Source organism: Salminus brasiliensis, chromosome 1 (assembly GCF_030463535.1).
Source record: "Salminus brasiliensis chromosome 1, fSalBra1.hap2, whole genome shotgun sequence".
Classification (NCBI taxonomy): domain Eukaryota; kingdom Metazoa; phylum Chordata; class Actinopteri; order Characiformes; family Bryconidae; genus Salminus; species Salminus brasiliensis.
Window position 1 is genome coordinate 32,892,584 of NC_132878.1, and position 16,777 is coordinate 32,909,360.

At 40.0% G+C, this 16,777-nt stretch overlaps 1 protein-coding gene across 1 annotated transcript in view; it reads left to right on the forward strand.

The window, feature by feature from the left end:
• Positions 1 to 16,777, forward strand: part of LOC140554718 (tyrosine-protein phosphatase non-receptor type 14-like) — a 65,883-nt gene that overhangs the window by 17,210 nt on the left and 31,896 nt on the right. The window contains exons 2-3 of the mRNA XM_072678015.1: positions 1,113 to 1,464; positions 10,463 to 10,632. Of these exons, the coding sequence (XP_072534116.1) occupies positions 1,291 to 1,464; positions 10,463 to 10,632 (344 nt within the window). The 5' untranslated portion in view covers positions 1,113 to 1,290. The remainder of the gene's footprint in view (positions 1 to 1,112; positions 1,465 to 10,462; positions 10,633 to 16,777) is intronic.

The window sequence follows — 16,777 nt, forward strand, 5'->3', positions numbered from 1 at the left end:
GTTTACATGATGTAGCTTCTGTGTGTGAGGTATTTTGCATGAAGAGAAAGACGAAAAGGAATGAAGAGAAATGCTGACAGAGAAACAGGAAGCTGAGGAGGGAGGAAGAGAGAGGAAGCATGCGAGAGAGAGAGAGAGAGAGAGAGAGAGAGAGAGAGAGAGAGAGAGAGAGAGAGAGAGACTGAGGGTTGGACTTTCTCCTTTAGAAACAGGATACGTTTGCTCCACTTCAAAGGAACCTTCTGCTTGTCTGTTTTATGTGGTGTCCATCAAAGACAGTGAAGTGTGTGTGTGAGAGGGAGAGAGAGCTAGAGTGGAGAGAGAAGAAGCGATGAGGAGGAGTGAAGGAAAAGAGAGAGCTAGAGTGGAGAGAAAAGAAGCGATGAGGAGGAGTGAAGGAAAAGAGAGAGATTGAGTGGCTGCTTTGACCATCTAGCAATGTCCTAGCAACAGTGTGAGATACTGTAGTAGCAATACCATAGCAATCATTTTTAATTGGAACTGTGTAGCAATATCTAACCAACTATTAGAGATATCATAATAACCACCTTGCAATACCCTAGCAACAATATGAAATACTATAGTAATCAACTAAAATGCCCTAGCAACAATGTGAAATACCATAGTAATCATCTAATAATACCCTAGCAACAATATGAAATACCATAGTAATGATCTAACAATACCCCAGAAACAATGTGAAATACTATGGTAATCAACTAGCAGTACACTAGCAACAATGTGAGCTACTATAGTAACCACCTAGCAACGCCCCAGTAATAACCAACCATTAAAAATATCATACTATATACATCTACATATACTATATACTATACTATATACATCTACATAGCAATACCCTAGCAACATGTGAGATACTCTTGTAACCACCTAGCCATCATCTACAGTACCACTGCAACCATCAAGCAGTACTCAGGCAACACTGAGAGATACTATAGTAATGACCTAGTAATAAAAACACCCCATTAAAGCACCTATTTCTGAGCAGTCATTGTGGGTGGATCAGTGCTACAAATGTTTAATAAATAAAAAAAATTCCCTTTTACATTTGCCTTTTTTAAAACCCCTCTTCTCTCCATGTTTCTTCACAGCTCACAGGACTGCTCCTCTTCCTCATCTCGGAATGGGACTGCTCCGTCCCAGGGTGCACTTCTTCAGTGGGGGGTGTGGCCTTCCCCGGGTGGGGCAGGTGGCCTAATCCCCCCCACCACCCCCCACCAGTCCCCTGACCTTTTGACCCCTGTGACTCCGGTCTGACCTTGTTCAGCCATGCCGTTCAGACTGAGGCTCCGGCGTACGAAGCGCTACAACGTCCTGAGTAAGAATTACTTTGTGACGCGGATCCGTCTGCTGGATAACAACGTGATCGAGTGCACGCTGTCTGTGGAGAGCACAGGCCAGGAGTGTCTGGAGGCGGTGGCCCAGCGTCTCGAACTGCGCGAGGTAACACACTAAATCCGTACGATCAGTGCAGTTCTAATCATCCGTATTCTCAATTATCTAATCAGTTATGCAATTATTAAAATTCTAATAATTCTCCACAAGAGTCTTTCTTTCCTATCCTAATCCTCAGTGAAGTCAGTAGTCTGATTTATTAAACAGCATGCCCTGATTGATGCCCCAGTCCGACCCAAAGGAGCCGATCCAGGTGTGTTTTAATGGATGGGGTATTGGCAACGTTAAGCTTGATCTTGTTCTGCTCCGTTTTTTCCTACATTTATTTCTGTGTGTTCTATGTGAGCTACTCCTCTATATGGTGATGATGTAAACAGGCATCATCCACAACCTACAGCACTGAGGCACTTTTCAGAGGTTATCAAAGAGGTCTAAATGTCTGCAGTCTGGAACTGTTTTATAGTGGAAAACATCTGCTGCACCAGAATTTCTACTGTGGTTCATCTGCTGTGAGCGGCTATTGTACTTAATTTCTGCTTTCTGCTGCTTACCACGTGTGGTGTGTGAAAAATACATTTCCCACCATGTGTTTCATTGCAGGTCATGACCAGTAAAAGTGAAACTAGAATGGGAATGTTATAGGATTTATGCGTGGCACCGTTAACAGGAGCAGCGTGGCGAAAAACAGAGAAGCTGCTACCCATTCATTTTATAGACAAAAGTATTGGGACACCTTTCCTTTCATTGTTTCTTCTGAAATCAAGGGTATTAGTTTATCCTGCTTTTGATGGAGTAACCGTCTCTTCTGTCCAGAAAAGGCTTTCTACTAGATTTTGGAGCACTGCTGTGAGGATTTGATTGCATTCAGTGCTGAAAGCTTTTGTCAAGTTTGAAGGTTGAATAATCACCTCATCCCAAAAGTATTACATGGAGCACCATCATTCCCAAGAACATAGTTCCACTGCTCCACAGCTCTCTTTTGCAGTCAAACTGGGATTTTGATTTACATTTCTATAAAAGCCTACTAAAAGTTTCTTCCACACAATAATTTGACCTCCACCAATCCTGTGAGCTGCCAATTCTTCTTACAATCAATTTTACAAACTTAGACTTGCACGTAAGTTTTACAAACGTAAACTTACGTTTGTATGATGTTCCTTTCCACCACAAAGTGATCAGATCATCCTGTTTTCACTTAACTTCTTACAGTAACAGAAATTGTGTAGACAATTCAAGTCATTATGCATTCATTGCTGTTAATAAGTTCTACAACACCACTAATACATTACAAAATGAGTACTACAATTAACTGCTATGTTGAACACATTTAAAATACAATTATTTCCAATATACAATTACGACTATTTGATTTCAATTTTAATCAATTACTTATTAGTTGAAAGATCACTGTAATTCAAAGACATACAGTAATCTGTGGTATCATCGTTGCACATTCAATAGCCTCTAGTGGTCATCAGCAGTCAGTAGTGTTACAATCAATAATCTTGTCAGTTATGATTAGGGATACACCGATATGGCTTTTTCAGTTCCGATACAGATACATTAACTTTGCATATTTGTTGATACGCGATACCAAACTCATACCGTTGTTAAGTTAATAAACTGTATACCCCACATATTTATTTCTCACTAAAATAATAAACAATTCTGCAGGACTTTGACACAGCATTCAAATTCAAAATAAAATCTATTAAAATAAATTAAATATATTAGCCAAAACAAAAACAAGTAGCTTCACTTTAATAAACACACAAACAATAATCAATCTTATTTTTGAATATTTAGTGTAAACAGTAATTCAAAATAAAATCTAGCAGCTGAACCTGAGAATAAATAAGTAACTTGGCCAAACATACAAGTATTAATCAAACATTGCAGACATGTAAACATTTAGTGCAGTGTCACACCAACCAATAAAAGTAATTGGATCGGTTCCATGGATCGGCCTAATTATTTGATACAGAATCCAGCTCATTTTGTTAATATCGGGACCGATACCCGATCCTAATATCAGATCGGTGCATCCCTAGTTATTATAATTCATGCAGATATTTTCTAATGCACAATCATTACTTTAACTATTTATACAATGTATACAGTATTATTTTGTAACTTTAAATGGTAATGTAACAGGATTGTGTAATGTAACAGTATACTAATGTACAATTACATAGAGTATAATCTAAAATAAACAGTTTAATAACATTATAAGGTAATGTAACAGGGTTGTGTAATGTAACAGTATAATTACATTTGCAAAGTCACTGTAATTATTGACATATATTTTCACCCTTGTGAAAATTATAGCAGCGGAAACAGCTGTTATTTAACAGTCATCCTTGATTAGGCATTATTGTCCAGTGGGTTTAGTAGAATACTTGACCTGCAGGCCGGTTTTCCCCACCAAAGCATGGTGTGATTTTGCACTGGGGGGTTTTGGGAGGCTGTGTTGTGTGAAGAGTCTCGCTGTGTGTTTTACGATTTAGCGATAGCGACTTTGATCATGACATGCCGCTCAGGGCTGGGTGAGCAGGGAAGATCAAGTTCAGGATTTCAGCACCATTGAACGTATGTGGACTGCTGGCCTTTGCGTGCGCGTGTGTGTATGGCTATTAGTGAACTCTGTTGTGCACAAATACTTTAAGGGATTTAGCTTTTCAAACTCTTTTCTTTGTTAAAATTTTAGGAATCAAACCTGTAGCCGCCTGTAGCGGCTGTTCACTGTGTCTGTGTTGTCTGCTAGTGTATTCTCGCCATGTTGAGAAATTTCTCGGCTGCCTGGCAGTCTGTTGCAACCACCTCCAAGACATCACGGGTCGCATGAACTCCTTGTGTCCCCCTCACAAACACATACACGCTCTTATACACAGTCAAGGAACAGCCAAACACTCATTTTAAGGGGCAGGTTCTTTGAGACAGGGTATGCGTAAATATGGATACACACTGATATTGGAATTATCAGCATTGGACCAGCTTTTTGACTGATATTACAGACTGATATTTAATGATGTAGTAGATCAGGGGCAATCCAAGCCATTTTGATAGATCGATTATCAGCTATTTTAAGCCTGATCCCTCTCCGATCCTTGCTTGTTTTTGCCCTCTGTTTACATTGCTGTCATAGAGGTGTCATAAAGTGACACATCCTGGAACGTTTACAGAATGTAACAAAACCCTTTAAAAATCCAGTGGCTCTTGCAGGGTCTCTGCTGCTTAAACCAGCCACCTGATGTGTTGCATGAGTTTAAAATACTTGAGACGAAAGCTGCAGCTACCTCTTCTTACAACAACATCTCAAACGCCTTCCTTTTCTGCACTTAATGCACTAGGTCATACATACATGCTAAATTATAGCTTCTACACCCAAATATGGCCTCAAATATCTATTGAAAATCCATTCAAACACAAATTATTGTTTTAAATATTTTAATTCTTTTTTTTATTTTAAGCTGTTGATGAGCTAGGTGTCCCCAAAATTTTTGGCACGTAATGTAAATAGCAGGCTGACAAAGCAATTCTTTGCAGTGCACAGCGTATGGATGACCATCGCTTAGCTCTATGTTTCCGCTTAAATGTGGCTCTTCTTAGCGCATTTGTTCCGGGCTGCATCTCTAAGCCTATCAGCCGCAGTGGGATGGGAAAGTAGCCAGAGGCTGATGGGAGGCTTTACCCACCTGGGACGTCCCGCAAGGGTCTATGTTCAGTTAAGTGCTAGAAAGAGGGAGAGAGAGAAAGAAAGAGAGAGAGAGGGGGCTTAGTGTATACCCCCCACCCCCCCACACACACACCCAACCACCACCACTGTAAACATGATGGCTTTAGCACGAGGCCTTTGGGAGAAGCTTTCTGGCAGCAGGGGATGGCTCACAGGAGCTACTGTACACACTGCTTTATGACTGCTGCGTTTGCCAGGAAGGGATTATTTTGCTAAGAGAAGTTGCAGCGCTGTGATCAGAAAGCCAGATGTGGACTTTTGCTGTCATTGTCTTTGAAACACAATGTGATGCTCACCACAGAGTAGCCATTGACTACCTCATGACTAGCATTTTGCAAATCGAGCCAGTTTATGAGGAGCCTGGTCACTTTTTTTACTGCTCCCATTATACCAAAATTGCGCCCATTACATCTGAGCAAACCCTTATTAAACGGTGTCTTTCATGCAGGGACTTTCTTACATTTTGGAAAGGATCTACTAGAATGAATTGTTGGTAATAATCTACTTACCAGCACATTTTTAGAATCTTACAATCAACAAGTAATGGGAAGCAGGAGGCTAACATTCTGGATACTAAACGCTGATCAGCTGTTTGAGGTCTAAACTAGATTTTACACAGACCTTAGTGGTTTATAAACAGATCTGGGCAATATGGCGATATTTTATTGTACCATGATAAATGTTGTTATCCTAAAGGCAAAATGCTTTTCTAAGCATATCAGAGAAGTTGTTGCTGCTTAATACACACTGATCATCTGCAGGTTTTCGCTACAGACAGTGTAATTAGACGGTGCGGGAGAGTATCTGAATAGTAGTTTATAAGAATCTGACTCCACTGATGTATTTAGTCTGTGATTACATGTATTGTGATAAATGTCTTTACATATAGTATTTTTACCATTTCGCCCAGCCCTACTTCTAAATTTATATATACATATCAGCCAGCCCTATCTATAGGTATTCAGTGTTATTCAGATCAAATATATTCAGCTACAAGGGATTTGTACAAAGAACTCTCAACTATACTGTACTAAACTCATTAAACAATAAATAATTGAATACATTCCCGGTTAAAAACCAGGCATATGTGATATATATATATATATATATATATCACAACCAGGCCTGTGATATAACTTTTATTATATGAAGCTTTGGCGGAGCTGTCTGTGGCTTTAAATCATTTAACACTAGAACCTAGAAAAAGGAATGTAATGAAGAAAATACAGAGTGATTGTGCAGCTTAAGCATTTACCTTGTGGCTGGCAAATAAAGTATTGCTAGGTGACTGCTATAGTTTAGTGGTTGTTAGAGTGTTGCTGACTGGTTGTTATGGTATGCCTGGTTGTTTTGCAAGGCGATTGCAATGCTAATATAGTCGGGTGTATGTTATGGTGTTGCGAGGCCCTTTTCATGGTATTTGACATTGTTGCTAGGTGGTTGGTCAAGCTTCTCAGATGGTTGCTAAAGTGTTCCGAGGTGGTTGCTTTGGTATCCCAATTTTGTGTGTGCTGTTGTGTTCTGTTGTGCAGCCATCAGCCTGTTTGTTGACTCTACCCTAAAACTCTGGCCGGACCTACGGAGCATTTGTGTGTGTTTCTGATTTTCAGTTTGTTTTTTTGTGTATGCTGGGTGTGCGTGTGTGTGTGTGTGTTTAATCACATCAATTAGATTTAACCCGAGGCAACACTGTAAATCTGGCTTGTGATGACATATGGCACAGGTGTTGCCTACAGGTAACACACACACACACACTCAATATAACACAACACATAAAGTTGTTGTAGCTAATCAAAACCAAGCAGGTTGGAAAATGCAGCAGAATTTGCCACCATGTTGACAGTGGGTGCCAAGAGCTAGCAGTCTTTCGCTCACACTCTCATGTATGATTTTAAAATTAATCACATGTTTAAAACATGGCATGTTTGGTAACCAAAAATATTTTGAACACAGAACGGCTTAATTCACACTAATGTGTATTCTTCAGTAAGGACAGGGACTTCTGTACAAACTGGTGGGGCTTTTCTCTGGTAATAGAAGTTTGTAATAACTGCCAGCAGGTCATAGGCTTTTTCCCTTTAAAGGGTTAAAGGGAAATTTCATTGATTAAACAGAAAAATGCATAATCTGTTAGTAGTAGTTTTATTTTTATTTTTTTTGATTGGTTGATATGATTGAATGAATTTATAGTTTATTCTGAAAGGGATATTTGTGTGTGTGTGTGTGTGTGTGTGTGTGCTCGGTTCAGCATTAACACAGAGCTAAGCGAGGGGCATCCATACGCTGTTCACTGCAACAGTGCAGCAGTGCCTACATTACATGCCAAATGTTCTGGGACACCTAGCTCATCAACAGCTTCAATTAAAATCATTGAACTGGAATAATGAAAAAATTTAATATTTCTCTTGATATTTTAATATTCTCTTTAATCAACTATTAAAAACAAATAGATTGCACTTCAGGTTTTGTGTTTTGTGTCATGGCAACCCTTTACCTGGAATGGAGGATCAATATTTTTAGACTTGGAATGTTTATAACAATTAATCTCTGGGATAACGTGTAGTTGGGGTAATCACTGGCAATTGTATTTGTGCATCAATGTAATGCAAGAACAAGCTGTACCGTTAGCTTAAGCTTTTCTCTCACTCCTACACGATCATTAAAGTCAACAGAAAAAACAAACAGCAGCTTTACCCTACCACAACAGTAGTGATGCAGACATGGCACGATGAAGACACATCACTTACAGTGCTGTTATGCTGCCATGTTGACAAAGAGTACACGTCTATCTACACGCAAAGCTCACAGAGCACCACATTGTCCTAAATACCTCCATTTCTAATGGTGGAGGCCAATTTTTAAGACACTATTGGGTGTATTATTGTGTTGTTTGGGACACAGCCCATGTTTTCAATGGGAGCGACCATTTTTGTGAAGCATCAACACTTGTTATGCAAAACATGTATTCCTATAATTGATGACATTGATTACCGCAGTGGTTTTATATGGGACCATGGAAACCAAACAAGCATTGGATTGCTTGGATAAAATGTTTAAAAATAAAAATGTTTCTACATAGCAACACAAAGAGGTCCCTTTTCAGTACTATATAGTACAATCTTATACCGTATTTGTAATAGCTGTTTATTTGATTTCACATCTTATTTAGGAATTTAAAACGCAAGTTTGACTCATTAAAGAGCAAATCATATTACTAAAAAGTAAGGGCAATATGCAAGTGCTTTTCATACAGGTTGACCTTCAGGCCACTAAAAATTGGCCCAAATATTTGACCATGGGCAAGTGTGAATGTAAAGAAATCGTAATGTAAATGGGCTTGTGATCTGAAAAAAATACAGTACATTTAACAATAAGGGCAGCCCAGCGAGGATGTGCAGGTGCTATAGCTCCTCTCGCCACAGATTTAAAGATCCTGTTTACAGCTGGTCACTTCATGCGTCTTGAGGATCAGGACTATATCTTGATAAGGCCAAGCCACATAAAAAAAGACCTAAACTCAGACTTAAACCATATACAAATCCCATCATTCAAACCACTTGAGGAGGGGCTGAGACCTATCTGTCTAAGTTGACAACCAAACCTCCTGGCACAACTGAAACACCAGTACAAATTGCTGCATAATGATGCATAATGTGCATATTCATCTTACACAGAATTCAGATTAAACTGGACCAGAGACACATTCGACTACCATGGTGAAAATGCATGTGGCTAAAATCTTATCAGGATACAATCCAGCGACAACATAATGTGACCAGGTGTAAATGGGGTCATGGCCTTTGCCAGAGTATCTGAATGAAATAGGAACCACTGTGTAGTTTTGAATGCTAAAGAACTGAAGTGTGGACCCTACAAACCCTCTTAGATTGACACATAGCGAAAGTTTTAACAGCAGCTGCCTATTGTTAGCACGTAGTATTCAGTTCCACCAACTAAACAGTGGAAATTGCAAGAGTAGATGGCTTTCTTATTAGTAATATCCATAAAGCTCAGATATGTCACGCCATGTTAGCGACGTCTTGGTCACGCCCACCCAACAAGAGCGAACATGTCTTGTTTGAGGCCGGTATGGGACATTGCACAACGTAGTTGTTCACCATGTGTATTTACAGGTGTCCTCCAGGAGTACATACAGCTGGTATAATCTCCACAGAAAAGCTTTGCCAATAGAATAAGAGTGGGGTGTGGATTAGCAGGTAGGTGTCCACAAACTTTACAGTGAAGTAGCTCCAGAGGATCAGAGCTGAGAAACTTGACTCTAGGATTCAAGCACAGCTTGGTCCAAATGCTGGGTCAGTTTTTTTATGCTGTGCTTCACCCAATGTTATCACATAAAGATAATGTAAAGTTAAGCACATTGTTCCTTCTGTTATTATGCTTTTATTACTGCTATTATGGGGCTATTATGTGTGTGTGTGTGTGTGTGTTCACTACCACATATGGGTCAAATGTGGAGGACACATTTCGCTGTACATAGTACAGTGACAAATACATGACCTTTACTTTTATTAAAGTACAGTTTCTGACCCATTGCAGTGTATGGCAGGTGGGTGTTTGAGGTGCTGGAGGAAAATTCATTCCTCAGTGCATAACCATCTGTACCTAAAGATACTTAACTGACCAACATGCTAAATACTACAGACTAGATATCTTAATAGTAACCAGGCACACCTCTAAAGCAGGAGCTACCTAAATTAGCTCTGCTCTTCAGGTGATGATTATATGTGTGATTGACAAAATTTATAAAAGTAAAACAACAAAAACAACAAATTCATATCCAAGATACAAGCTTAATGTTTCACTTAAATGAATGTTCATTCAGCTTTTTAATGACTAATTGCTATGGGTAATTGACACAATTCAAATTTATAGATATAAATAGATATAATTACAAAAGTATAATAAACTTTACACACATGTGAATATATTGCCTTTGTCTAGTTTTTGAGTTTGGTAATATGCACTTAAGCCAAATACCTGACACAGAGTGTGTAGTTAGTTCTTATGCTGACTGATGTGACCCATTTTTTAAAGTATGAGTTTATATAGAAACATAATTAAACACTGGTGTGATTGATTAAATATGAATGTAATGGATTAGTTCTGTAACTATTCAGCACTCCATACCTGTGGAATCTCAGCTTATTTCAGTCAGGAGGTACATCTCCAGTGTATTGAACCTCTCCTTCTCTCTCTTTCTTTCTCTCTCTCTCTCTCTCTCTCTCTCTCTCTCTCTCTCTCTCTCTCTCTCTCTCTCTCTCTCTCTCTCTCTCTCTCTCTCTCTCTCAGACGCATTTCTTCGGCCTGTGGTTCCACTCTAAAGCTCAGGTGCCGCGATGGGTGGAGCTAGAGAAGCCACTGAAGAAGCAGTTGGATAAGTTTGGGAATGAGCCACTGTTGTTCTTCGGGGTGATGTTCTACGTGCCCAATGTCTCCAGACTCGAGCAGGAGGTCACAAGGTGTGTGTTGAAGGGGAGTGTGACGGTGTTTGTGGGTGTACACTACTATTTAAAGAAACACGTTGTAACCTCATATGTTATGTTACTTTTTCACTTTCGTACATATTGTGAGAACAACAAGAAATTCAACTGTTTTTGAAATACTACTCATTATATACTATTCTATTCAAGTTTATTATTAAATGTATTATAATAAAAGTTATTATTCAATTGTTTGGATATTCAAATGATAATAGCTTTATTCTGTAGATTAATATTATTACTATAATTAAATATGATATACAGAATTTGATTACTACAAACATTTGTTTTGAATTTTCTTTTTATTAGAACACTGTTCTGGGTAATTATTTGAATTTTATTCTAGACAGACATTTATTATAATATTATTATAATATTATCAGAATTTCATTTTAAGATTAGTTTATTTTTTTAATTCTGGACATATATTAAGCTCATTACTATGGGATATTACTGGATAATATTTTATATCCAGTATTTATATTAATTTTTACATTACATTACATGCATTATATTAGCACATCTTTCTTGATATTATTTTGGAATAGAACCTCATACTTTATACTACTGCTGTTGTAACTTCATGTGTTTGTAAATCTAGTTTTTCGCCATTCGCTATTTTGTTAGTTTGACCGTTCATTGACAAACTACCTTTCAGCAGGAACTCAGAACTCAGAAATCAGCCCTGCTTTCAGAGGTGGAAAATGTCAAAAATGTTCCCAGTTTCTAACAAAAAAAAGAGGTTCCTTTGGTAATAGGAGGACTGTATAGGCTGTCAAAGGGGAGAGGATTGTGGGAATTGTAGGCAGTGTGTGTGAATGTGTGTATTGTAGTTTTTCGGCTGAACCACTGGCAGATTTAATTCTTTTCCTGACTTGTTCTGTATGTGAGAGCTGGGCAATTGGAAAATTTGAGTGTGTATGTTTTAGTGCTAAGTAGACCCAGTATTATTCAAGAAGAGAATTTCTAGCTAGTCCTAATGCTAACTCTGTCCGAGACTCATAGTTGTCCTGTTGCCAGTTCACAGAATCATGCTGAATGTACAATGTGTGTGTGTGTAAGAGTGCAATGTTTCCCCTGGCAGTGTGAGAAGTCAAATGCCGGTCAGGATTCCGTTTTGTAGTTTTTAAGTGTCTGCACTGCAGGCTTAACAGAAGTTGAGGCCCGACGGCTGTTTTATTGTTCAGTTTAGTGATATAGCCAAGATGGTGCAAAACCCAGCGACTGTGCTTGTTAAGCATGTTACCACGCATGGAACGCCTTTCCTCTTAGTCTCAGTATTTCAGACTCAGTCTCCCAGTCTGTCTCTCCGCTAATATCTCACCCAGTATTTCAGTCTCAGTCTCCTAGTCTCAGTCTCCCAGTCTCAGTCTCTCTGTCTCAGTCTCTCTGCTAATATCTCACCCAGTATTTCAGTCTCAGTCTCCCAGTCTCAGTCTCTCTGCTAATATCTCACCCAGTATTTCAGTCTCAGTCTCCCAGTCTCAGTCTCTCTCTGCTAATATCTCACCCAGTATTTCAGTCTCAGTCTCCCAGTCTCAGTCTCTCTGCTAATATCTCACAAGGTATTTCAGTCTCAGTCTCCCAGTCTCAGTCTCTTGCTAATATCTCACCCAGTATTTCAGTCTCAGTCTCCCAGTCTCAGTCTCTCTCTGCTAATATCTCACCTAATATGTCAGTCTCAGTCTCCCAGTCTCAGTCTCTGTGCTAATATCTCACCCAGTATTTCAGTCTCAGTCTCCCAGTCTCAGTCTCTCTCTGCTAATATCTCACCTAATATGTCTCAGTTTCCCAGTCTCAGTTTCCCAGTCTCAGTGTCTCTGTCAATATCTCACCCGGTATTTTAGTCTGTCTCTCTTCCAATATCTCACTCTATCTTCGCCTCAGTATTTCTGTCTCAGTATTTCAGTCTCAGTACTGTGTGTGTGTGTGTGTCTCAGTCTTTCTGTCAGCATCTTACTTAGTATTTCTGTCTCAGTCTGTCAGTCTTATTCTCTCAGTCTCAGTCTCCCAGTCTGATTCTCTTTGTCAACATCTCACCCAGTATGTTAGTCTCAGTATCTCACTTAGTATTTCTGTCTCAGTCTATCAGTCTTGGTCTCCCAGTCACCGTCTTTCTGTCAGCATCTCACTCAGTATTTCTGTCACTGTCCATCAGTCCTAGTTTCTCAGTCTCATTTTCTCAATCTTCCAGTCTCAGTATCTCACTTTCAGTATCTCTGCCTCAGTCTCAGTATTTCTGTTTCAGTATCTCTGCCTCAGTCTCAGTATTTCTGTCTCTGTGTCTCAGTCTCAGTATCTGTTTTGGTCTCTTAGTCTCAGTCTCCCAATCCCTCAGTCTCAGCCTTAGCCTCTCAGTCTCTGCTCATTCTCAATCTGTCTGTGTGAGTCTGTCAGTCTCAGTGTTTCAGTCTCTCAGTGTTAGCCTCTAGGGTCTTGTAACTGTTTCTAGGGTCTGCTAATATCTCACCCAGTATTTCAGTCTCAGTCTCCCAGTCTCAGTCTCTTGCTAATATCTCACCCAGTATTTCAGTCTCAGTTTCCCAGTCTCAGTCTCTCTCTGCTAATATCTCACCCAGTATTTCAGTCTCAGTCTCCTAGTCTCAGTCTCCCAGTCTCAGTCTCTCTGTCTCAGTCTCTCTGCTAATATCTCACCCAGTATTTCAGTCTCAGTCTCCCAGTCTCAGTCTCTCTGCTAATATCTCACCGGTATTTCAGTCTCAGTTTCCCAGTCTCAGTCTCTATCTGCTAATATCTCACCCAGTATTTCTGCTCTGCTCATTCTCAATCTGTCTGTGTGAGTCTGTCAGTCTCAGTGTTTCAGTCTCTCAGTGTTAGCCTCTAGGGTCTTGTAACTGTTTCTTTTAGAAAATGCACTTGCAAATGTGCATATTAGCAATGTATAACTCCAAATATCCAGATTTTATACTGTTGTTATTTGTAACTGTTGTTATTTTGTGTTGTTATACTGTAACGTTATTTGTATAAGGCATCTAACACTTGGACATTCTTGATTTTCACAGTAATAGAATATAGATAGTACAATACACCTCTTTTTAACTTGAAGAATAACCTTGAAAATGTTATCTTGTCCAAAACATTATAATATAATGAACTGATATGTTGCTGTGTGCAAGTGTGCCTGTGTGTGTGTGATTGGTATCCCAGACATCTCTGGGGGTCTGGTAGGCTGTAGGTCGTAGGGCAAGGGGCAGGGGCAGGGGGCTGCAGAAGAACAATGAAGAGTCTGTGTGTGTGTGTGTGTGTTTATATGTGTATGTGTGTGTGTGTGCATGCACATATGTGTGTGTCTGTGTCTATGCTTTCAGGGAATGGGGGGGGGTCTAGTGGGTGCAAAAGAGTGCCAGTCTGTGTGTGTGTGTGTGTGTGGGAAGGGAACACTGCTCTCTGTGTGTTTGGAAGTCTGGCTGCTCTCAGGAGTCACACAGGAATGTTGGCATGGCCCACTGGCGTAGGAGGACCCACATTCCACACACACACACTCACACACACACACACACACACACACACACACACACACACACACTTACACACACATACACAGTCTGTCGGCTGCTTTTTGAGAATAGATGTTTTTTGATGAAGGAGTGAGGAGGGGTCAACAGCACCAACACATTTCTAGCCCCCTGGTCTCTGTGTTCTTTTACCTTCCTGTTCAGTTTAGACATGAAAAGGGTTGTAGTTGCTCTCTGGCTGCTGGATCAATGTTTTGGCTGTAAATTGAATCGTATAGTAGCATCCAATTAGATTCTAATTGAATGGAGAACTATATACACATTGGTAATCATACTTAGTGTGTTGGGGGTTTGTGTTTGTTTTTATATATTTTATTGTAAAACCAGGATCAACAGAATGCTCCTAACTTTGTAAAGTGCTTTACATGGAAAGTTAGTCTTTCAGGTGGGGCATATTAGTACTGCATATCCAGTAACACATCCTACATTGAGCTGTGGAGCAGTGGAACTGTGTTTTCTCCATCCAGTCCTTTTGGGATGAGTTGGGGAGTATGGGATGAGGTGGGGGTGGTGATCAACATCCTGTAGAGTACAGTAGAGACAGTTCCAACAAAAGCAGGATAAACTCCTTTTTTATTCCCCTTGATTACAGAAAATACTGCATGAGCAGGTGTCCCAATACTTTTGTCCATATAGTATGTTATGTATACTTTTGTCCATATAGTATGTATTCACTTGAAAACAAACATATGTGTGTGTTTACATGGGTGTGTTTAAAATAGGAGCATCTAATATATGTTGTAAGATGTTTCCATAAAGGTTTAGTAGACTTCTTTCTCACACCCCTGCACACACACACACACACACATACACACTCTTTCTATTGGTTCCCATGGGAGTCAGTCTGGAGGTGCTGCTTTAGCCGTAGTGTTTAAGCAGTCACCCGTGTCAGAGTGGTAGTTAGCCCTCACAGCACAAAAGGTCAATGTTTCACACACAAACACACACACATACACACACACACACACACCTGTGGGTATGTGCGCAAGCACACTACTCTATACCAGTAGGAGTCATTGGGCAAACACTGCATTCTCATGCAGAATGGGAGCTGTACTAAAGGTAAAGGTGGACAAATACTTTTAAACAATTCAACATGGTCTTCAGCACAGAACTGTAGACACACAGCCAGAAAAACATCCTGTCGCTGTCATGATAAAACCTTGTATCTTTACAGATGTTACAGAAGTTAAAGACTTTCATTGGAAGTCTTGGAAATAAAAACAAATTCTATTGATCCATTCATCATCAAATGTTCACACTACGTCAAAAGAGTAGAAAACAGCACAAATGTACATACAAGGTTTTTACGTGACAGTGACGATCTAAAAACCAGTGGGTCGGGATCTGGGCCAATCCAGGTATATTTGAATGGGTCAGGTATCAGCTGTACAAATCCCAATCCAGTTCTGAGTATTTGTTTTAACCATGGTGTTCAGAGCACCATCTGATCCAGTGATTACTTCAAGGTGCCACTAATGGACATTATTGCCCAGCCGGCAGCAGTACAGACGTTCTCAGAGGGTTGATAGTCTGCTGTGTGGAGTTATTTTACAGTGGAACATGAAAACAGACGATAATATCTGACCCTTTATAAAACTCACTGAAATGCTCTGTTTTACCAGCGGGAGAACCGGAGAACCACTCGCCTTTCTCCCACACACACACACATACACACTAAACAGAAACTGATTCGACCGCAGTGTGTGTAAAAGAGCTGGGAGCTGATTGGTCAGGGAGGAGAGTCAGCCTGGATTATAAGATATTACACACATGATGAAACAGTTCGGATCGATATCAGCTGATACTCAGCATTAAGAGACTCGGATCGGGGGCAAAATAACCTGATTGAGACGTCCCTAGTATGTATATAGTTACTGCCCTGCCGCTGTGTATGTGTGTGTGTGTGTGTGTGTGTGTGTGTGGTTAATGTGTAGGAAAGTAATGGGTGTTTGAAGTGAGGCAGTGAGTGTATCTGATTAATGTGAAATACAATCCGTGGCCAGGGCTATTACTGCAGCTGTGAAAATCTCCTCAGGCTGTGTGTGTCTGTGTGTCTGTGTGTGTGTGTGTGTGGTACTGCAATAACAGTGACTGACTCATTCATTAAGCCAGGTCTGGTAAGTCAATTCTCATGTGGATGGGTTCAATGAGAAATGCTACAGTTCATACACTGGATGATTATTAAACATGTAGGAGCTGTTTAATAAGAGAGGGGTCAGAGCTGCCTGCACCGTCACTGACCTCAACACTAACAACTCAGCAGGGATTACTGTCAGCTTTCTGTTCATAGCTTGAATATGGACAGAATCTCTCTCTTCTCTCTCTTTCCCTTTCCTCTTGCACTCCTTCCCTCTCTCTCTTATTCCTATCTAGTCTATCTCCTCTCGCTCTTTATGCTGTCTCACTTTCCTTACTCTCTCTCTCTCTCATGCGTTTATCTGACTTTCTGTCTCTCTCTCTCTCTCGCTCTTTCTTTCTCTATCCTTTCCTGTGCCATTTCCTCTCTCTCCCTTTCATCTTTTCTTTTCTCTCTTTTTCTCTCTTTCCCCTGTCTCTCTCTCTCTCAGTTGTTTCATCTCTCTCTC